This window comes from Bubalus bubalis, chromosome 16, assembly GCF_019923935.1.
Source record: "Bubalus bubalis isolate 160015118507 breed Murrah chromosome 16, NDDB_SH_1, whole genome shotgun sequence".
NCBI classification, from domain to species: Eukaryota; Metazoa; Chordata; class Mammalia; order Artiodactyla; family Bovidae; genus Bubalus; species Bubalus bubalis.
In genome coordinates, this window is record NC_059172.1 from 8,490,064 (window position 1) to 8,513,246 (window position 23,183).

The window sequence follows — 23,183 nt, forward strand, 5'->3', positions numbered from 1 at the left end:
GCCCCCCAGCCTGAGACAGCCGTTATGAAAATAACCCGATTGGTAACCGACTGCACTTCCTCTCCCAGCAGAGCAAGCAGGCAGCGGCTGCTGGGCGGGCGGCCGGGCGGGCACACATGGGCACGAGCCTGGCTTCCCGGCTTCTCTTCCCAACGTCTCCAGAGGCTGGCAGGGCAACAGTCCAGGAGCCTCCCCTCCAGCCAGCCCAGTCACAAGCACAGCCCCTGTCTCAGCTCCAGGAAGGCAAGGGGGCTGGGGGGGGGGGGTTAGACGTCGGGGGGGTCACCATACACCCTCTAGCTCCCCATGAACAGGTTTTTCCGGGGTCTGGGGAAAGCATCTGAGACAGCTAAGCACCGGCCCCAGACAAAATAACCACAAAAACAAACATCTTGTGGAGTGTTTCACAACTTACAAAGCACTTTTTCACAAGGATTACCAGACAGGAGGCTTGTAACCCCCCCTGTGCAAGTGACATTTTGGTCCCAGCTGAACCACCAGGGCACCTGAGGCTCGAGGAGGCCTGTCATGCCCAAAGCTTGGAAGGGCTGATCCGGGCCTCCAGATCCCAGGTTTCGCAGCCCTGCCAGGGGGCCTGTCAGGTCCAGAAGAAGCCAGTCCACGTTGTACCCACCCAGCCCAGCATGCCAACCCTCGGTTTACACCCCTAGCCCCCAGAATCTAGAGCACCAGCTCTCCAACATCCTGGTCCAAGGACCCTCTCACACTCTTACACATCACTGAAGATTGCCAAAAGGTGTTCTTTGAGAGTTACAGCCATTAACGTTGACCATATTAGCTTCTGTGGTGGCTAAGACTGTGGAGAATCTGCCTGCAATGCAGGAGACCTGGGTTGGATTCCCAGGTTGGGAAGATTCCCCTGGAGAAGAGAATGGCAACCCACTCCAGTATTCTGGCCTGGAGAATTTCATGGACAGAGGCTACAGTCCATGGGGTCACAAAGAGTGGGACATGACTGAGCAACTAACACTTTCACTTTTTCATATTAGAAATCAAAATTGAGAAATGTTTAAAATACTATTTATTCATTTAAAATATATTAAAATACTATTTAAAAACAATAAGCCCAGTATGTTAATATAAATAACAGACTTTTATGGAAAATAAGCTCTATCTTCCAACACAAAAAACTAGCGAGAAGAGGGACATGTTTTAATTTTGTAAATCTCTAATGTCTAGCTTAATAGAAGACATCTGGATCCTAATATCTGCCTCTGCAGGCAATCTGTTGTGATATGTTAATTTGGCTGAAGTATACAAAGAAAATTCTGCCTCACACTGACAAGTAATAAGAAAAGGAAAGAGTACTTTAATAGCCCTTTCAGGCAATTACAGATATTCTTCTCTGCTATTATACCAAAATATCACAAGTGGCAGTTTCTTAAAGGTTAGTGGCTATGTGGGATCTGAAATGTTATCAGTGAACTTTTCACTGGTCTATCTTGCATTTTGAATTTTGAAACGTTAGGCACTGGTCACTGGAATATACTGGTTTACTGATTTAGGCGGATCTCCAGATACTGCAACGAGGTTTCCAAAATTCTAATTTTCGCTGAAAAGCTGAAATTTTATCAACAGCAACACTGTTTTTGAAGTGACAAGCTCACTGCATTCTTCTTTGAGAAAATGTCTGCTAAACATCCAAGTTTAAAGGGTTTTTGTCTGTCAGGTGTCCTTTCAAGCTAAAATGGTGCTCCTTAAAAAAAAAAAAAAGTGACTAGAAGGGCCTGCAACTCAGTCATAAAAGTGCTTTTCAAGACAACCATCAAAGTTCGGTTTGCAGCAAAAGTGCCTCATGTGTATTTCACATTTCTTCACACAGTATTTTTTAAAATGTACACTCAAGGATCCAGGCTTTATAAAATTGATACATTTATGGCATTTTTTGGTGCTGTTGCCGTGAGTGTGAAGAACACAGTGGCTGTGCGTCTATGTTGGGGCCGCTGCCTTGGCGTATGCCAGGGCTCCGGTGGTTTTACCGTTGCTTTTACACCACGTTTTACCACTGCTTCTTACCATGAATCCAATGCCAACACTGTGAAAAGGACATAAACCAGGGCAGCTTTGAAAGTAACATCATGAAAATAGTTTTGATCCCAACGATCCCCTGAAAGGGTCGAGGGCACCCCCAGGGCCATACTTTGGGAAGCCCTGATGCAGAATGAATCCTGACTCCAGTTACCCTAGCAAGCGTGCTTCTGCAGTGCACCGGTAACGCAGCCTCCCATGCACCGACAGCCCTCGGTTCTACCCAAGGCTGTTCGCTGCCCCCTTATCTGGCTGAGCTCGAGCTCACTGCTGTGTCCTGGCCCACGGCTCACCTTCTGCCAGGAACACTGGTCTCCTTCCCCGCCCCGTATCACAATCCCACCTGCTCGCAGCTGCCCCAGCCAACAGGGCATCACTCCCACGGTGACTCCACGGTGCCCATCTGACTGCCCTGCCATGGGACCCCGGGAGATCCTCACTTGCCCAGACCCGTCTGCCTCGTTCCTCCCACCCACGGGACAAGCCCCTGGCTGGGGTTGGGAGAGGGCAGGGGCCAGGTCCAGGGCATCTGGGCATGCCCAGCACACTGCCTAGCAGCGAGTGTAGTGCTCACCACTGATCAGCTGAGGAGGAAGGAACTGGGAATTCCATGGGGGAGGGACCAGTTAAGGGAAGAGAAGGGCTTCCTCCACCTCAGGTACCGCACCCGAGGGCTGACCACAAGGGCTGGCTACTTCTCTTTGCTGGGCCCAGGGGGATGGCGGCAGCCTCTGTTTTTAGCAGCTGCCGCCCTCTCCTCTCCAGAAGACCCGGGCAGTGACAGCCGGGCTCCTCTCCAGAAGGGGTGCCAGCGCCCCCTCCACACTCTCCAAGATGAGACCTGGCCTCGGGGTTTGGTGCCATGCAGTCACAAGGTGAGCATGTGGGCAAGGGGTGAGGGGAAGAAGAGTGGCGGCCTCAGAGGTCGGGGGGCCAGGCCAGGACCCCAGCTCTGAGCTCCTTGCTGAACCACCCCCAGCCTCTCTCTCCTTTCATCCTGAGTCCCCGTCTCAGGGCCTGGCTCCTGGGAGGCCCTGGACAAACGTTTGTGGAATTGATGCCTGACTCATTCCTTCAGAGCCTCCCCTCCAAGCCATCTTCCTGCTGGCACCAGACTTCACCTTCAAGTGCCCCCCTATCTTTCAGTGGCTCTCTACTGCCAGGGAACAGAAAGCAGACCTGGGTCTGGCCGTCAACCAGCTTCTCAGCCTCCTCTCCCATTTCTCCTTCCTACTTTTATTTAACAAATATGCACCTCACTATGTACCAGACACGGTCCTAGTGAGTGAAGTGAAGTCGTTCAGTCATGTCCAACTCTTTGCGACCCCGCGGACTGTAGCCTATCAGGCTCCTCCGTCCATGGGATTTTCCAGGCAAGAGTGCTGGAGTGGATTGCCATTTCCTTCTCCAGGGGATCTTCCTGACCCAGGAATCGAACCCAGGTCTCCTGCATTGCAGGCAGGAGCCACCAGGGAAGCCCACAGTCCTAAGTGTTTTACAAATACTGTCTCTTTTCACTTCATAAAAAGTAATATTATCTACATTTTACAGACCAAGAAACTGAGGGACAAAGATTAAATAACGTGCTTGTGATGCAGCCAGTAAGGGGCAGGGTTAGAGCTCCAACCCAGAAGCCTGGTCCAGGTTTACGCTCTCAACCCCTCCCTCCACCTCTAGATGCTTCTGCCAGTCAGCGTGTGGGGGTCTCTTCCTGTCTGTCTGGGTGGCACTTGGCAGCCTCTCTGCCTGGGACACCCTTCCTTCCCTTCTGCTCAGCAAGCTCTCCTTCAGCTTTTCCCCTCTCCTTCTTTCAGAGCTGGCTCAGATACCGGCTCTGCCAGAACGTTCTCCCCAACTTCCTCTCCCGGGGGCTGGCTGCTCCCACGCTCAGGCCCTCCCTTGGTTATTCTGGGCCACTGGCGCTGGTTTACGACTCAGTATTCCCCACCAGCCCATGTGCCCCCCGGGACCACTTTACTCGTAACTGCATCCCCAGGGTCCAGAAGCGCCGGACGTGGTTTGAAGAGTGAACGGAGGGGAGAGTGAACGGTCCAGGCGCAGCCTCGTGGGTCAGGCTGAGAGGGCAGGGCTCTGGGCCGGCACAGTGTCCCAGTGGCCGGCCAGGTCCTGAGCCCTTTTCCTGCCAGTTGCTGCTGTGGGCTGAGCTCGTGTCTCAGAGGCACAGGGTGAAACTGATCCCCGATGGGGATGTTGATACGCCTCCCCCCGCCTCCCTCCACGCCTTGCCAAGACTTATGAAGCCCCTGCTGGCCCCCGTCTTCCTCTTCTCTTGTGACTGGTCCCTCCTGTCGCCTTCTCCTGTGTCTGCAGCAGGCCGTCACTCCCCATCTGCTAGGAGCAGCATTCCACTCTTTATTCCTCATTCAAAATTTAACTCCTCTGAAATCTTCTGACCATGCTGCTTCCTCCTCCTTCATCTATGAGAAGATCTTAGAATCAGCTGTCAGCCTCCTGGGCCCCACTCTACTTCCCAGGCTTCCTGCACTCCATACAGAGTTGTTGCTGTTGTTTTCCTGCACCTACAATCTCCCTGAGAGGTTACCAGGGTCAAAGGGCTTTTCTGAGGATTTGGACTCAAAAGGTCCAGATGTATTCTTCCTCTGACTGACTATGCAACCTCAAGTCAAGTCTCTTACCCTGGCTGGGCCTCAATTTCCCCAACAGATTAAGGGGGATAACACCATCTCGTCTTGCTCGGGGCACTACTGCAGACTTGAACGAAAAAGTGTTCATGGTAACCCATTCCTTGGTTTGCCAAAACTTTAAAGACAGAAAGTAACTCCAGAGGCCTAAAACTCAGAACACCCACTCTGGAGCACCATTTGGTTACAACTATCTAAGCGGATGTGGGTTCAATCCCTGGGTCGGGAAGATCCCTGGAGGAGGAAATGGCAACGCGCTCCAGTATTCTTGCCTGGGAAATCCCACAGACAGAGGAGCCTGGGGGGCTACAGTCCATGGGGTCACAAAGAGTCGACTGTGACTGAGGGACTAAACAACCACAACAGCAAATCAAAGCTGCAGACGCACCGCGCAACAAGCACGCCGGTGGGCAGAACACACAGGGAGCCCTGGACCAGGGCCGTCTCTGAAGGATTACCTGAAATGGGAAAAAAAACCTGCCAAGCACCTAAATGTCCATCAACAGGAGACGGTAAATAAGCTGCTGGACAGTTACAAAAGGAATAGTATATGGCAATTAAAGCAGGTTCACGCTAGAGCTCAGGTTTCAAGACAGTTAAATCTCCAAAACAATATGGAGGAGAAAATCTAAATTTAGAATATCAACAATACACCATTTTAACTCAAAAGGCAAAACCGTACCAAACCGTACTATGTGTTGCTATGGATGCGTATATACGCGGGGAAAATATCTTAAAACAGGCACAAGAGTCTAAACACCCCAATCAGGGCTGTGGTTTCCTCTGGGGAGGGAGACAGGGAGGCCTTCGTCTCTGTCTACGGTATGTTGGTAAGATCTAGCCAAGCTAACTGGTAGGTGTTATTCTGTATACTTTCCTCGTGGCAAAAACTTAATGTTTTAAAAAATATTTTTATAAATTTTTTTTACAGATTTTTTAATATATATATTAAAAAAAAAACAACACCCCGCAGAGGGAGAACAGCTCCTGAGGGCTGCCTGGGTCCGTCCTGCAGGGATGGGTTTTGGCTGCGGCGTGGAACCCTGAGCACGCCCTGCGCTGCCTCACAGTAGGAAGCCCATGTTGGTGGGGCCGGAAGAGAGGTCTCCCCTAGAAGGGGAGGGCGAGCGGGTGACAGGCTGTCAGTGGGGTGTCTGTGTGGGCCAGGAGCAGGAACTAGCTTGCCCCCTTTCACAACCACCCCCGCTTCAGTAAAATGTCAGCAAGCTGGGGAAGGAGGGGTGGAGAGACAGGCAAGCTGTTAACCCGCGAGATGCTGGGGCGTGGGCGGTGCGGGCCCAAGCTCCTAGACAGCTATTTTGGCTCAGCCCTGGCAGGGTAGAGACCTCCGAGTGGGCGCTTGGAGCGGGTGCCCAGCCAGGCGCAAGCAAGGAGAGGTTCCAGAGTGGGGCGAGAGGGCTCGGGCCCCACCTCTCTCAGACCTCTCCCCTGAAGGCCTGGTGCACTCTGCTCTCCCGGGCCACAGGCCACTCACTGACCACCCCCCAGGGCTCCTTGAGTGTGTCCCTTGAGTCATCTGTTCCCTGCGCTCTGAAGGCCAGATGAAAGGCCCCAGGCTTGCTCCTCCACTCCAGACCCAGCCAGGGAGCCACAGGGCCTCCTGCTTACAAACATGGTCTCTCCACCTGCAGGTCCGCCCGCCCCGGCCCAGCCTTGATCTCCCAGGAGCGAGGATCCTGGTGGCAGTTCTCCTGTGGGGCTGGGGCACAGACCACGCGGAGGTCTTACTCCACTCCCACGCAGGACAAAGATCTCTCGCTTTCAAGAAGCCCTCAAACCCCTTCTTAGACTCTACCAGTTTGGTGATGGGATAATAAAAGAATAGAAGTAGGGAGGGCCAGTACGTCCCAGGGCAGCCTGGTGTTTGGAAAGATATTTGGCTCTGGGCTCCAGCATAAACCGTGTGACCCTGGGACAGGAGCCTTGATGGCCTCTCTGAGCCGTGGGGTCTCGTACCTAAAATGGGAATGAAATCAACTACAAGGTTGTTGGGTGGATTACATGAAACGATGGACTTTCAAGCTTCTGGTAACTGTGAATCGCCGGAGAAGGACGAGCGAGCACATCCCTGGCGTCCAGGTTGGGGTAGGGGGGGCGGGCGTGCTTGTCTCCTCAGCCCTCCCCACTCCCCCAGGACCCAGAGCCTCAGGTCGCCTCAGACCTGCTCTCCGCCACTGAACCCTGCCTCTGGGGTCTCAGCTGAGGAAGGGGGCCAAAAAGATGGCAGGATGCGTGCTCCTCAGAGGCATCTGTGTGGTTGCTGCTCTGACCTGCCCCCTGCCACCTGAAACCACCTTCACAGGCTCCTGCCTATGAGACTGGAGTGCCAGGGGGGCCCTGGGCCGAGACCCCTGGGCGTGAGGAACCACACTGCAGCCCTGTGTGGGGCTGACACCTGAAGGGCCCCAGGGGCCCCACCCAAGCGGAGGTTCAGAGGCAGCAGTTCGGTGGGGGCACCCCCCGGAAATGCACCCTGATCTCGCCCAGGATGAGGGAGACGCTGAGCCTGGATGCAGGCGCGGGGGGTTCCCCACAGGCCCACCGAGAGAATCACTCAGGTGGCAGCAGGGAGGAGGCGAGGGCGGGCAGGCCAGAAGGTGCCAGATTGAGGGTCTCTCAGAAAGCGGGGAGGCCTCCGGGGTTCTGGCATGGGGTACAAACTGACATGATCCTGGCGTCAGGGGACCGGCACTGGAGGCCCAGATGACCCCTTGCTAGCTGTGAGACCTCAGCCTGGCCACTGCCCTGGGCCTCGGTCTTCAGAGGCAGGGAGGGGGGTCGGGTCAGGTGACGTGGAGGCTCGCCCCCAGCCTGTCTCCTGCCACCTCCTGCCCAGCTGCACCCTGGCGGCCAGAGTGTCAGCAGCAGGGGTCTGTGTGGGCCCACCCACAGGCCCGTGGCACCAGCGGAAAGCAGGCGAGGGGATGTCCCCATCACGCCCGGCCCTCGGTGGTAGCTGTCGCCCCCTTGTGTCACTCTGGCGACACTGCAGGAAAAAGGTCGCCCTCGGCTTGAGGACCCGGGAACCTGCTTGCCTTGGTCAAGTGCCCACTCGCCTTCCACTCTGCTCGGGGGGTGACTGGTGGATCCCGGAGAGGGCTCCAAAAGCGGCGGAGGGCAGGCCTGGTTCTCCATCTCCCAGGGCCACTCGGCCCTTCCCCTGTCCTTGCTGAGGAGGACACCCACTCTTGTGCTCTCTTTTGCCAAGTGACAGTCCTGGGCGGCTCTGCATCCTAGGATCTGACCTTTCTGGAGGACAGCATGGAGGAAAAAAAGTGCCAAGAGCTGCCCATGCCCCTCCCCTGCCCATTAAGCCAGAGCTGCGGGTGTGTGGCAGCAGGGGGAAGACCATGGGTGACACCCGCGCCTGGCCAGGCCGGCCCCCACTGGCACCCGGCGCTGAGTGGGGGAGTGGGCGGTCAGGTGAGCCGACCTGCGGTTCACATGCCAAGGCCCCTTTTTCTTCCCAAACCCAGGGGCCCTGGCTCACACCAGCCTCCCCTGGCCCCTGGGGCCGCTCCCAGAATTAGCCTGAGCAAGACAAACCACTCAGAGAGGCGCCTTTTGCACCCAGACAGCCGGGCGCCAGAGTCTGGGCTCCTGCCTCTGAACGTGAGGCGTCCCTCAACACGTCCCTTCCGACTGTTGCAAAACCAACCCCAACTGGGGCTGCTGCTGCTCAGGCTGCCTGGCGGGCAGCCTCCGCCATCTGGACTCCAGGTCCATGCTCACTGGGCCCCGAGTGTGGCATCACCTCTAAATGGGGCCTATTGTCTCCAACTTGTCCCACAGGTGTGCTTCCTGCCCTCTGGGAACGATTGACTTTAAGCAGGATAAAGGGCAGGGCGGGTACACCCCATGCTCGGGCTCCCATGGGCTCTGCGGGCTGAGGCTCCTTCCGTCTAGACGGATGAACGGCCAGGTAATTTCTGATGCCCCTGGGGTGCCAAACCAGTTAATCCACCAGCTGTGTGACCTGCCCAGGGTCAGGCTGCTGGCACAGGGCCAGAAGCTGGAGGGCGTCCTCTGGAGGTGAGCCCTGGAAGAGGAGGAAGAGGAGGCAGTTAGCTTCCCTCCTACTTCCGACTGACCACCCCTCAGGCCAGGAGGCTGAAAGGTCAGAAGAGGAAAAGCCAGATGCCCGGTACGGCGGGGCCTACACCTCCTCATAGGAAGAGGCTGATGGTTCCCAGCAAGGACAGGAAGACGTGGAATGGAGCTGGGGAGGAGCATGGCTCAGCCATGTGTCTTCCTGGACTAAATAAAAAAGAAGATGTGGCACACTGCTCCCCAGCTTCCAGACGGTGAACCTGTGAGAGGCTGGTGTGAGAGGCTGCGGTGGGCTTTAAGGGAGATGCCAAAGAGGCTGCCAGGCAGAGATCGTCCTCCTCCTGACCACACCAGAGATGGTAAACACGCAGCCCATGTACCTTCGCTACCCCTCCCAAGCCCACGGCGGAGTATTAGTGGATTCCAGACCTCTACCATCAAGCCAAGATCGGAAAGCTAGTGGATTCTAGACCTCTACCATCGAGCCAAGATCTGAAAGCTAGTGGATTCTAGACCTCTACCATCGAGCCAAGATCTGAAAGCTAGTGGATTCTAGACCTCTACCATCGAGCCAAGATCCAAATGCTAGTTGATTCTAGACCTCTACCATAGAGCCAAGATCCAAATGCTAGGGGATTCCAGACCTCTACCACCAAGCCAAGATCTGAATGCTAGTGGATTCTAGACCTCTACCATCAAGCCAAGATCGGAAGGCAGAAGACTCAGCGCAGCATCTGCAGCTGCCACCAATCTATTCGCCATCCTCTCTCCCAGCCACGGTCTATTCGCGAAACGGGACCGTTGGTCCCAAGGCCTGAAGTGTGTATGGGGCGGGGGGCGGAGAGGAAGAAAGCAAGGTGGGAGCTGATCATCACAGGGTGGAGGCCCAATGAGCAGCAAGAGCTGGGCTGAGGATGAGCTCAGCGCCTGAGGAAAGACGGCAGGCTGGGTTCAGCTGGAAGCACTGGGGAGCTTCACCTGAGGCTGGCAACCAGAAAGAGGGCAGAACCAGGCGATACTGTAAAGAGGCGGCGCCACTGCAGTGCCCCGTTCCCATCACCCGTCCCGCCCTGCAGCCAGTCAAAGCAAGGGGACAGAGATCAGCCCCGGGGGACATCTGACTCTCTGACTCCAGGCCTGCCAGGAGGAAGTCTTTGCCCCCGGCTGCCCTCCCCCTGACTCTACGGGGTTTTCCAAACACATTCATTTCTTTATGCCCGCTGCCCGAGCACAATGCTACCAGGCAGGGACACTCCTGCCATGCTTCCAGAGGAGCTGTTGCAGGTTCTTCTCATTCACTAACCTATCAGATCGCTTACCATCCCCAGAGGGACGTAATACGATGGCTCTCAAACTTGGAAGCACTTTAGAAACACTTGGCAAGTTGTAGAAAATGCCCAGTCCCACCTCCAGACCTGATGAGTCAGACATGCCCAGGTAAGAGCTAGGAATCTGTACTTCCTAAAGGTCCTGAGGTCACTGTGACGTTCTGTTTGGTAGAGAGAAAAGGATTCGGGTTTTGGAATCAGACTAGAGTTCAAACTCTGTCTCTGACTTTTAAACTTGCTGTGTGACTCTGGGCAAACTACTCATCTCTTTGAGCCTGTGTTCCTCTCATCTATAAAAACGGGAGAAGTTAATACCCATCCTGGTTATTTGAGAAACTGATGTAAAGGTACCGGTCGTTCTCCCGCTTCTTTTTCTTCCTCCTGAGGGGTCGCTGCTATGTGCGCAAGCCTGTGCCCTTCACGACGGACGCAGCCACAGGCCAGAAGAGCCCGGCACTTGGTGCCCTGTGGGCAGGGACAGGAAGCCTCTGGCGGAGCCCCCCCCCTCCGCCCCACGAGCCTGTGAACACTGGAGGCTACATCCTGCGGAGCTGGGTGTCAACTGCTCCCCCTTGCAGGGCTGTGGGTGACAAAACAGAGGCAGGAGTCGCTTTGCGCCCTTTCCCATTTGATGTGACACTGAAGCCTGCACGGTTTGCCAAGGGCCTACGGAGGGAGCTCCACCTGCCCGTGTGAGGATCCAGACCTGCGGGCTTGGCGACACAGTGCAGAGGCAAAGAGCAGGGCCCTGGTTAGGGCAGGGCAGCCAAAGGGCGCAGGTCCGCATCACAGGGACGCCAACCTGTACAGGAAAAAGCTGCCCATGTTATTGGTAGGTGAGGTCACCCCTGGGGAAGGGGCAGGCCAAAGCTTGGGGCGTGGGGGGGGCCCCAGTACCATGAAGCCTGGACAACTGAGGGCAAGCGAGCGGGAGGCCCTGGGCATACTCCAAGTGGTCAGAGTCCAATTTGAGTTGGCGCTGGGGTCCTGAGCTGATTGGCTGCAAGCTCCGCGGCCGCTGGAGAAGGCCAGGGTAAGCCAGGAGAAAACCCAGGGAGCCAGGTGGCAGTACTCACCGGGCTCCACCTCCTCTCACCTTACACCCGGACTGCAGGGGCAGGAAGCAGCTCCCGGGCCAGCACACAGGCCCCGGGCCGCCTTCCACTCAATCTTTCCACACCCTCCCCCAGAGTCCTGGTCAAAGCCCTGTCACAGGCACAAGATGGTGACATTTGGCGCGCTGGGGGAGGGGGCGAGACGGAGCTTGAAAGAACCAGCACCCATCCCCTTCCCAGCAGGACTAGATGGGGGTAGGGGGGTATGTGCCTACTCTCCAGCAGAGGTTGTGGGCCTCCCTGCTAATTCAGAGCAGTGTAGAACAGGTGGTCAGACCACCCCCCACCCCAAAGAGCAGCTTAAAATGCCCAGCGATTAAATCAGCGACCAGGGCTGCGGGGACAGGCATGGGTCGTGACAGTACAATCCAGGAGGCCACGTTCTGCGGATGCCATGCAGCGCGGTGGTAGGCAACCCAGCCATCCGGAGGACCAGGGTGACGACGACGACGTGACTGCCCACCTCCCTGGGGCCAAGAGGCTCAGAGGGCGCCCGGTTCCCATCAGTGCCAAGAAAACGGAGCGTGACTAGTCGTGGGGGCCCGACCCGTTGGTGCCAGGGGGTTAGGTGATTCTGCCTCTGCTGGAGAGCTAGAAGCCGCCCCTGTCTCAGTACCCCAGAGAAGGAGCGCTGAGCTGCCGGTGCCAGAGAATGACACCCCCCACCCACCCGTTGACAGTGCCCGGACGCCAGGGGCGGAGCCCCCCATGCTGAGCCCAACGCCAAGACAGCCCAGATAGCCACCGCGCGGGGATACCCCGCCCGGGTCAGCACCAGGTGGCCGAGGGATGCTTCCCGCCGCCGCCGCCGCGCTCACCTGTGCCCGAAAAGCCGCAGCCCTGGGAAGCGCCGCTTGCTGAGACGCCGCGGCGCCTTGTCCGGCTCGGGACCCGCGTCGCGCTCGGAGCCGCTGGACGAGGCGGAGGCCGACTCGGAGTCGCTGCTCCGGGCCTCGGGGCTGCCGTCCCGCGGCTCCATCCGGCCCTAGCCCCGGCCGGCCGCGAGCCCACGGGAGACGCCCATGCTGGGCCGGCGGCCGGGGCTCAGCACGCCGGCTCCTCAGCGCCCGCCTCGGCCATGGCGCGCGCTGACTCCGCCCGCCCCGCGCCGCGCGCCCCCGCGCCCCACGCCCAGGTGCCGGGGAAGCGGCCGCCGCGGCTCCAGGAAGTGCCGCCAGCTGCGGCCGCAGGACCCCGCATAGCTGGCCGGGCCGCTGCCTGCCCCGCCACCGAGCACGCCCCCTCGGTTACGCGGCGGCGCCCGGCCCGCCGCGCCCTCTGCCGGCGGCCCGCCAAGACGCAAGCCGCCTGGGCCGCCAGAAGGGCGGGGCGGGACCGAGAGGACGGGGGGCGGGGGGCGGTGGAGCCGCCGAGGCCACGCCCACGAGACCAAGCGGCTGCCCCGCCCACAAGCCGGAGCGGGTCCACCGCCCACGAGCCCGAGCGGCTGCCCCGCCCACTAGCCCGAGCGGGTGCACCGCCCACTAGCCCGAGCGGGTGCGCCGCCCGGATCCGATCGAGTCTGCAGCTTGACACGCCCGCGCGGCGCGCGAACCCGGACACGCGCAACCTTGTTTTCTTCCTCTCAGCCCCCGCTCCCCCCGCCCCCACCGGACCACACACATGATCACAAGTGAACACTCGCGAGGGGGGCTATCGCCCCCTCCCCTCCCACGTCTACAGGGAGTAGACACCTCTTTCGCACACCCGGTGCCTGTCACGGCCACTTACGGCAGCTCCACCCCTACTCGCTCGGCTCTCCGAAATCACGCCCACGGGAACAGAAGTCACACGGCGCTCCCGGTACACACGAAAACACGCCTCACACACGATTACGCTTACCCATTACTCAGTCGAACACTTGCCACCCCCAGTTTCTCACACTTAAGAGATTTTATACGAGGACCAAAGTCACTGAAGGACCCTGGCGCACACCAGTGACACGTTTGTTACCCAAATTCATCTTTCCACATCTCTTCAAGGCTGTTTCTAACACTGTCACACTCCCAGTACATGGCACTTTCCCAACACAATATGCGATGGGGCCTGTGGATCTCTTATACCACAGGACTCACCTGCACGTCTCTTACACACACATAAATACGTACACAAAAGGAAGGACCGCACTGTCATTCCCCAACATACATGCTGTCAGCGAACACAAAGGTCTTTCTTGTATGCTCACATATAACCCAGGACAATGGTTACATGTTGTTACATCCCCCTTAAGTATATTTTGTGCATTTGTGCTCAGTCGCATCGGACAGTTTGTGAATTCATGGACTGTAGCCCATCAGGCTCCTCTGTCCACGGGATTTTTTCCAGGCAAGAATACTGGAGCGGGTTGCTAGTTCCTCCTCCAGGGGATCTTCCTGACCCAGGGATCAAACCCGTGTCTCCTGTGACTCCTACCTTGCCGGGTGGATTCTTGAGCACTGAGTCACCTGGGCTTCCCTCCATATACCTTACTCACCCAGAAATATACCTCACAGACATACAAACACAGCCCCTCAGACAGCGAAGTGTGTCCCCTTCCAGAGATGAGGAAAACCGTTGGAACCAGAGCAGTCACCTGTGGTTGGCAAGGCCAGCACACACACACTTGGAATCAGCAGCTCAGGGGCTGCCTCTGATAGCTCCTGCAGGGCTGACGGGAGGAGGCCAGGCGGCTGGAGAGTATGGTCTTCTCCCTCCAGCACTGCCACCCTGATGCCCATATGAGGTGCCCGCTGTTTCTGTTAGCACTCCTCTCTGCAAAGCCACATCCTGTGTCACTTCACTTTCACCCTCTCTGGGGTTCTGGCAGCCCATTTTCCAGCCTCAGCCAGCCACATATAGCCAGTGCTGGGAGCTGTGACATGTGGGCAAGCCTGCCGTTTGGAACCAATAGTCACCATCCTGAAGCTCAGAACCTTCTCCCGGCTTCCTTCAAGTTTCCTCCTGACCTGGACCAGGCATGGGGTACCACCCCCTGTCCCACCAGCAGCAGGTGCCACAGCGGCAGTGAAATCCCCCAGGGGGCTGGACATGGTCCTCCTCGGGTGCCTGGGACCCTTTGGGAAAGTTTCCCAATGGCTCTGACGGAGCTCTGAGCGGGGAGATCAGAGGCAGCTAAGACCCTGCTGATTCTGTGCAAGACATGCACAGCCACATTCCTGTGGGGGCTTCTCTTCCCAGATCCCATTGCTGTTAGCTCCCTCGACTCCGCCTTCTGCAAGCTCAGCCCCCTGCCACACCGCCCCCCAGCAATTCAAACATCAGAGCCCCTCTTACGCTGCCAAGAAGCCCTCTGTCCTTTTCTGAGCCTCTGCAGAGCCACTGGACACAGGGAGAGAGGTAACCCCACTTCTGCCGACTCCCCCACCCCAGATAAAAGACTCATGGACGGATTGAGGGCCAAAGGTCCCCGTGCCCATTCTCAGGCCGCCCAAGTACCTACTGAGACTGGGGGACCTCGGCTGGGATCTGTGGGACGTCCCAGGAGCGGTAGCGCCACATCTGTCTCAGAGCCCCGGGCCGCTCCCCTTCTTCGGTCGCCAGAAGCTCCGCGGGGCCCAGAGCTGCAGCCTCATCGCAGCCTCCCCCAGTACTGCGGCCGGCCCCCCGTGCGCTCATCCTGCCCGGCGACTCTCTTCCTCTTTCGGCACTTCCTGACCCGGGGGCCCTACGAGAGGCCGGCCGGCTGCCCCAGAGAGGACCACAGGCCTCACAGACGCCTTCCGCTGGCCAGGGCAGGAGGCTGGCGGGCAAGAAGGGCTTGCCAGCCCGAGAGGGCGAGAGGCAGGTGAGGACAAGCCCAGCCCAGCAGCCGGGAGACAATACCAAGTCAGAGGCTGCCAGGCAGCTGGCAGGCTTGCCCAGGCTGGGATCTGAACCTCGGCCCCCGTCTGGCCTCCCTCTCTGCCTAACAGCTCTGATCTTCACCTCTTGGTCCTGCCGAGGCCGCCCACTTCATCGCCACCACCAGGTGCCCTGTGCCCAGCCTGCACGCAGCTCTGTCTCCACTCAGCCCTGTGAGCACCACACCGCCTAACACAGGGTCAGGCACACAGAATGTGGCGGGGTGGAAAGGACTGGAACTAGAAGATGTGGTCCTACATCCTGTTTCTTCCCTTTACCAGCTGTGTACCCTGGTCAGAGAGGTCTGTCTCTCCAAGATCACCTGAAATCCTTTTAGGAATAAGGTAGGGAATAGACAAGGGAACACGCATGTCAGGGAGCTTTTTTGAGCCTCAATTTTCTCATCTGTAGCGTGGAAGGGGGCACTAGTAATAACTAAGCTCGTGGAGTTTTTTGTTGCTGTCGTTTCGTCGGTAAGTTGCGTCCGACTCTTTGCAACCCCATAAGCTATAGCCCATCAGGCTCCTCTGTTTGTGGGATTTCCCAGGCAAGAATACCAGAGTGGGTTGCCATTTCCTTCTCCAGGGAATCTTCCCGACCCAGGGATTGAACCTGCATTTCTTAGTTTTAGGAGGATTAAATAAGAGGCAAAAGGGTTTATAAATTAATTCATTCAATAAACAGTTTCTGAGTGTCTTCTGTGCATCAGGCTCTATATCAGACTAGACAGCAGGGTGCAAGGAACGAGCGCTCTAACCTCATGTTGCTTAAATTCTATCCTAAACAAATCACATATGAAAGAATGGCAGGTGATGAGATGAGATGAGCTACAGAGAAAAATGAAGCCAACGTGAAGGGGGAAGAGGAGGATAATGGAGATGCTATTTAGGGAGGGGAACTGGGAAGGCCTCCCTGAAGAGGTAACGGTCGAGAACAGATTCAAATGAACTGAGAGAGCAAATGGTGTGACTGCCTGGCAGAACAGCAGTCCAGGTGGAAGGAGCAGTCAGAGCAAAGGCGCTTTGAGCAGGAATGTACTGGATGTGTCTGAAGAATAGCAAAACGGCCACACTGGGTGGACGTTGAGGCCGTTTCTGAGAATTTGCTAAATAAATAGTAAGGCATGCACTTACTCTTTATTATTAGGGTTGGTTCTGGGGTGGAAATCATACCTTCCTCAAGCACTCTTTCAATCACGCTGCTCTATAATTAGTTCTTCAGCTCTATATGTGTTTGTTACCCCAGAAAGGCTGTAAATTTCTCGAGGACAGAAACGGTGTCAGTTCAGTTTAGTTCAATAAATATCGACACTACAGAACCTGCAGACACAGGAAACGTACACGGTGCCCTTCCAGCCCTCAGAAACCTCATCTGAGGACTTCCTTGGTGTTCCGGTGGCTAAGACTCTGTGCTCCTGATGCAAGGGGCCAGGGTTTGATCCCTGGTCAGGGAACTGGATCTCACATGTCAGAACTAAAATTCTGCGTGCCGCAACGAAGACCCGACACAGCCAAATACATAACTAAACAAATACTAATTAAAAAAAAAAAAGAAACCTCCGTCTGGTGCTGTAATCACCTTTGTGGCCCTCATGACTGGAACTTAATACTTCTCATTAACTATTCGTTTCATAAATCACGCTATGTCATGAATAAGTAATACTTGGTAATAATAATAATGATAAATAGCTAATATTTCTTGGACATTACTGTGCCCCAAACCTTTGAATTCCTGCGACAACCTTATGACATAGATCTTGTTATTTACCCCCTTTGACTGATGGGGAGCCTGAGGCACAGAGCGGCTAAGCTCATTTGTCCAAGGGGACCCAGCCTGTGAGTGGTAGAAATAAGACTTCCCCCATGAGTCGGTGCCCGTGAAAAAGACATCCTCTTGTCCCTCTGGGGTTGGGGACAGAACCAGGTAATGCCGCTGAGGCTTGGCACCCCCTTTCCCAGGGCTTCTACCTCCAGCCCATCATCCTGCCTCCATTAAGGCAGGTCCTGTGTGCTGTAAAGCCCCAGCAGAGACTCTGCCAGCCAGGTCAAGGCCTGTACTAGAAGGAGGCCGTTGCAGGGCCTTGTCTCCCCCCGCCCCCCACCCCCCAGGGATTCTGGAAGTAGCTTGAACAGTTAAACAGAGGAAATGGGGCTGGGCTTGTTTTCAGTGAGGCTTCTGGCAGCCCTGGAGCAGCAGAGAGCAGGAAATGTGACTCCTGGAGGGGGGAAGCCAGGCAGGCTGGGGACTCTGAGAGGCAGAGCAGCCTGGCAGTGGACCACGGCCCCCTTGGGCTTGTACTCACTGAAGCTGTCGGTGCTTTGCAGGTGGGGTGGGGAGGACGAGGCTGGAAGGGACAGGTGCACAGGGCCGGGGAGAATGCCCTTGGCAGTTCCTGGGACAAGGTGTGCCAGCACTGGGGAGCTGGGGACCCCTCAGAATCCACACAGATACTCACAGGAAGAGGAATCTGGGTAAGAAAATTATTCTGGGCTTGGTTGAGGCCCCAGAGGATGGGGTGTTCCACTTTCCATGGCCTGGATGAGCAAGTGGGAGCTGGGGAAAAGAAATGTACCAGGGCACCAAACACTTAAGCCACGACCTGGACAGCCTCTGCTCTCAAAACCAGCCAAGCCAACCTCCTTGGCCTGACCTTCAGGGCTCCTTATGTTCTGGTTCCTTTCGTTTTGGCCTCTGGGTCCAAGATTTCCCTGCAGAGATTTTGCTCTCAGCTCACACCATGCTGGTGCCTGCCTCTCAGTAAGTACTCAGTAAGCATTTCTTCCCTCTTTCTTCACACTTCCTTTAACACTCTGCCCTCACCCCACCACTCCATTCCGCTTATGCTGCTTCCTTTGCCCCATCTGCCCATAGAGCTTGGCCAATCTGAACCTCCATCTTGCAAAACCCCAGTCCCCAAAGCAAAACAAAAAAACGGGAAGGTGGAAAGAGTCGGGTCAAACCCCAGCCCTTGCTGTGCAACGGTGGGCAAATCACTTAACATCTCTGGGTTGGACCAGATGGTTTCTAAGATCTTGTCCAGCTCTGACAGTTTCATCTGAATCTCCTTCCCTGATCTTCAGGTTTCCACTCATTCATTCATTCATATGACACATATTTTGTAAAGACCTACTAAGTGAAAGGGGACGACAGAGGATGAGATGGTTGGATGGCATCACCGACGCGATGGACATGAGTTTGAGTAAACTCTAGGAGTTGGTGATGGACAGGGAGGCCTGGTGTACTGCAGTCCATGGGGTCGCAAAGAGTCGGACACAACTGAGCGACTGAACTGAAGTGTCAAATGCTGTTTTAGAGTCAGTCCTCCTACCTAACTGATGTCCCTCTGACACTCATCTTTTTTTTCCCCCCAGATACTCCTCCATTATATGACCTTTTCTGCATATGAAGTCTTATCTCCTTACAGGATTCCTGACCCCAGTGTTGCTTCTGGTTCCATGCTAGATGCATAGGATGTGCTTAGTAACTTCCTATGGAAGTTGAAATGAGCTGAATATAGGAGCCCAACAAGCGGAGCAGAGGGAGGGAGCTGGCTTCCTGTTTGCTTGAGTGGCTGTGGTGAGACATGGGGGATTTTTGGAGCCCATGTCCCTTCCCACCAGCTAAGTCTGTGATCCAGGTACCTGGTGGAGTCCTTGGGAGCAAGCTAGAGCCCCAAAGCACCTGCTGAGCCACAGAGGAGACAGATGCACCTGAGCTGGGCTGCAGGTGCTGCTGGCTCCTGACAGATGGAATTTCGATTAGGCTCCTTCTGGGTAGCCTCATTAAAGTCATGTGTGGGAGGAAATCTGGAGAAGGGCCTGGGGGCCCTTTCCCTCTGGGGCAAGAGAGCTGTGAATATAGCACGGGTACCTCCGGAGTCACAGGTGGTCCCTCAAACCACGATTCCTCTTGGAAACTGTCCTTCAGCACGTCCCAGGTCCCCAGGCTGGGGGAGGGGGGCGCAGGGAAGGGGAGAGGAGCCTAAATGTCTGTCCCTTGCTTGGGGTTAGCTGGATCTGCCCTCAGGAGCTTCCTGCTGCTTCCAGCTTGGATGGTAGCACCAGACCTCCCAGGGCAAGATAAGCAGGCCCTTCAAGCTTCTCATCCCCATCTGTTGGATCACAAGCTCTGATTGCAGAACCACCTTCCAGCCCCCACCCCTCTGCTTTTATCCCTCCCAGGGATCTGTGCACTTAGTACAGAGCCAGGAGGAAAGCTCCCTAAGGATGAACGTCCAGGCCTTGGGAGCCTGCAAAGGGCTTTGGAGTGAAACTGACCTGAGTCTGGATTCTGGGTCTCCCAGTTACTGACTGGGGGACCTTAGCACATTGCTTAATGACTCTGAGGCTCAGTTTCTCATCTGAAAGATGCTGCCCTGCGGTCCTCGGATTCTCCCTCACTCTATGAATCCTGATTAGCTTTCCTTCTCCAAACATCCATAGGCCAAAAACCCTGGTTAAGCACAGAGGGGCCCAGCAGAAAACAAATCTTTTCCCAATGCCTCCTCTACCCACTTTGGGCATCCTCGAAGACACGTTTCCTCCCTAGCCTGTGCTAACCTTGTCTTTGAGACCTGGATCCTTGAGGGCTTCTCTCAATGCTCTGATCTGCAATGGCACCGGTAGAAGTGAAAATGAGACTCCAGCCCAGGCTTCCTGATGCCTTTTCAGCAGCACAGCAGAGAAGAACCTGTTCCAATGCCTCTGCTGGAACTGGTCTTCCCAGCTCCCCTCCAGAAAGGCCGCTGGTGCGAGAGGTGGGGGACGTGGGATGCTGAGGGGGCCTGTCTCAAGCACCCTGGGCCAAAATAGGGTCTGCTAAGGCCCACTTTCTGGAATCCCAATCCCGACACAGCTGCCTTCTCGATAAGCCTGGCCCCACCTCTGGGCACAGCCCTCCCTGCCGGCCTTTGACTCACTAGTCAGCAAGAACCTCGGGTCCCTGAGGGGAGGAAGGAGTTCCGGGCTGGGCCTGGGCCCCCGCCCTTCCCAAAGGAAGGAAAATGATAGACCCCCCAGCTTCCGGCTTCCTCTGGCAGTGGGCCCCCTCCTCCAGCTCCAGCTCAGCTCTCTGCCCCCGGTTTTTGCATTTTTAATTCAGGACAGAATGTGATCTCTTGCAGCTCCTTGCTTTATCCTGTTGCTATTTAAATTACAAATCGGCCCCATCTCCCTGTCACTCTTGGGTTATTTTTAGCTTCTGGTAAATAGCAGCAGGGAGAGTCGGATCAGGTGCCCCTCCCTCAGGAGCTTTGTACCCGCAGTCCTGTGCCCACAGCAGGGGGCACCCTCCCCTGCCAGCTGGCCCCCCGGGCTCTTCCCCCAGCCTCTCTGTAGGGGCGGAGGGGGCAGGAGGAGGACTGCAGTCTGGGGACATGCACACATGCTCAGGCTTTACTCTTGCACTCAGTTGCTCAGTGATCTCCGACTCTTTGTGACCCCATGGACAATAGCCCGCCAGGCTCCTCTGTCCATGGGAGTCTCCAGGCAAGAATACTGGAGGGGGTTGCCATTTCCTCCTCCAGGAGATCTTCCCGACCTAGGGATCAAACCCGCATCTCTTGTGTCTCCTGCATCGGCAGGTGGATTCTTTACCACTAGCACTACCTGGGAAGCCCTCCCTTTGTTGAACTCTCTCTCCCAGATCTCACCAAGCATCCATCACTCCAGGCCAACTTTGTTCAGGGACCTTCCTGGCCTGCCCTGCACCCCCAACCCACAAGGAGATCCAGCTAGGGAGAGTAGAAGATCTAACTTGCTTCTCACTCCTGCTAAAAGTCAGGAACTTTACATGTCTTGTTTCATCTTGCCAGCTACCTTCTGGTACAGGTATTACTGTTCCCATTTTCCATAGAGGAAATGAGATCAGAGGTGAAAGTGACTTACCCAGCTAGGAAGGGGCAGAGCTGGAATTCGAACCCAGATTTCTCTGACCCTGAAGACTGCATGCACAAGCATCACGCTGTCTCTCTCAGTGCAATGCATGTGCCACTTTGCTCAATGCCCAGGTTTGTTCCCAATGCCCACCATCAGCTGTCTTTCCCAAGTGTTTGTCTCATGCCATCTGCTGGATCAGGGGTTGGCCAACTATGGCCAGTGGACTACATCTGGCCCGCTGCCTGATTTTGTGTGGCTGTGAGCTAAGAATGGTCTTTGTTGGAAAAAAAGGAAAAGAATAATATTTGTGACAGTAGAAATCATAGGAAATTTAAAGTTCAGTGCCTATAAATAAAGTTTTACTGGAATCCAGTCATGCTAATTGGTCTCCATATTGTCTATGGCTGCTTTTGCACTGTGATGGCAGAGCAGAGCTACAGGACCACGTGATCTGCAAAGCTGGAACTATTTACTGCCTGGCCCTGGACTGAATCATGTTTTTGTCAAGAGAAGAATGTTATCTCATACTTGTATCTCGTACAGTGTCTGGCCCAGGGTCAGCTCCAGACAGAGGTGCTGGTGCTCCTTTAAGGTCTTTCTAGGGCCACAACTTATGCTGGGAAAGACTAAAGGCAGGAGGAGAAGGGGACGACAGAGGATGAGATGGTTGGATGGCATCACCGACTCAATGGACATGAGTTTGAGTGAACTCCTGGAGCTGGTGATGGACAGGGAGGCCTGGCGTGCGGCAGTCCATGGGGTCACAAAGAGTCGGACACGACTGAGAGACTGAACTGACTGACTGAGGGCCGCAACAGCACCCATACAGGGATGCCCCCTGCCAGCCACGTCCCTAGTGATCCAGCTGACTTTTTTACCTTTTGCCTCTCTCCTCCAGCATCTCCATAGGTAAAGCCCACGATTTCCAAACCTACTTGACTATCAAAATTACTTGGGGGAGGTTTTTCTTTTCCACCCATTTTACTATTTTAAATTCTTTTTATTTATTTTAATCTGATTTATTTACTTATTTGGCTGTGCCGGGTCTTAGTTGCAGCATGTGGGATCGAGCTCCCTAGGTTGTATCTGGGCCCCCTGCATTGGCAGCATGGAGTCTTAGCCACTGGACCACCTAGTGAAGTCCCACCTGGGGAAGGTTTTTAAAAGTCGAGATGTCCAGGCCCAACCCCAGACTCTCTGTATCAGGATCTCTAGGGAGGACTTTAGAAATGATTTTAAAAGAGATCCTCAGCTGATCTGGGGTTTGGGAACTGCTGGGCTTATCTCCAGAGGTTCAAATTCCACATCTTCTGACTGGTCCTTGCAGACCAAAGCCAGTGTCTCTCATACCCCAGGCTTTTCCCAGGCTGGAGGCCACCCTCAGTGGGCCTTGAGCTCAGGCCTTGAGTGTCTGGGAGTTTTCCTCAGGCCCAGATGCAGAAACAAGGTGTCCTTCCACTTCCCTCCCCGCTAAGAGTTTCTCCTGCCAGAAACCTGCCGCCTCTCCATCACCCTGAAGCAGCTGCCAGGGCCGCTTTCAGCCCACACCACCGGAGCTGTGGGGTGGAAGGGAACCTATTTCCCAGAACCCCCCACGTCCCTAAAAGCTCCTACTGTCCTGCCGAAAACCCCCGTCCTCACTGACGTCAGAGGCAGCCAGGCCCGACCCCGCTTCCGCTGCCACCCCTCGCCCTCGAATTTTTTTTGCCCCCGCATTTCTGTCTAAAAGCCTTTTCTCTCTGTGAATGGTTTTCAACTGCTTTTCTTAGCAACTCCTCACAGCGGGGTGGGAGGTTTAGCTGCGAGCCAGAGCTGCAAGGAACTGCAGGCAAGCGGAGGAGGTGGAAAGGCCTACGGTGGGCCTGAGCTCTGGCCAGCCCCCAGCGGCCTGGACGACAGTCACGGGGGAGGGCTGAGTCCTCCCACTGGGGTCCCGTGGGCGGACCCGGGCTCTGTCTTTTTCTCAGTCCTTCCTCCACCCTTCTTGCCCTGATGCTCTGCCCTGCCCTGGTCCTAAGACAAGACATCTGGCCTTGCCTCCAGGTGTGAGGGGGCGCCTCACTTGATCTGTCCAGGGGTGATGACAGCTGGAATCCACCATGGTGCTGTTCTCTGCAGCCCTCACACAGGTGACTCAGAGGTCTCCCCATCTGCCCATCCTTTCACAGCCAGAGGGGAGCCACAGCTTGGTGACCCTGCGTCCTTAGTGAGTAGAGGCCTCAAGTTTGGGCTGGGGAGGGC

The 23,183-nt window shown here is 55.9% G+C and overlaps 1 protein-coding gene across 5 annotated transcripts in view; it reads right to left on the bottom strand.

Annotated features, from left to right (window-relative positions):
• The window catches only part of DGKZ (diacylglycerol kinase zeta), a 44,864-nt gene that overhangs the window by 19,668 nt on the left and 2,013 nt on the right, over positions 1 to 23,183 (bottom strand). The window contains exon 1 of one of the 5 annotated variants that reach the window (XM_025266126.1): positions 14,666 to 14,856. The exons of 2 other annotated variants lie outside the window; for them this stretch is intronic. In XM_025266126.1, coding sequence (XP_025121911.1) covers positions 14,666 to 14,841 — 176 coding nt within the window. In that variant the 5' untranslated portion in view covers positions 14,842 to 14,856. Of the gene's footprint in view, positions 1 to 12,044; positions 12,372 to 14,665; positions 14,857 to 23,183 lie in introns of those variants that run through there. 2 more of the 5 variants (XM_025266127.2, XM_025266128.2) reach the window with 2 other exon arrangements.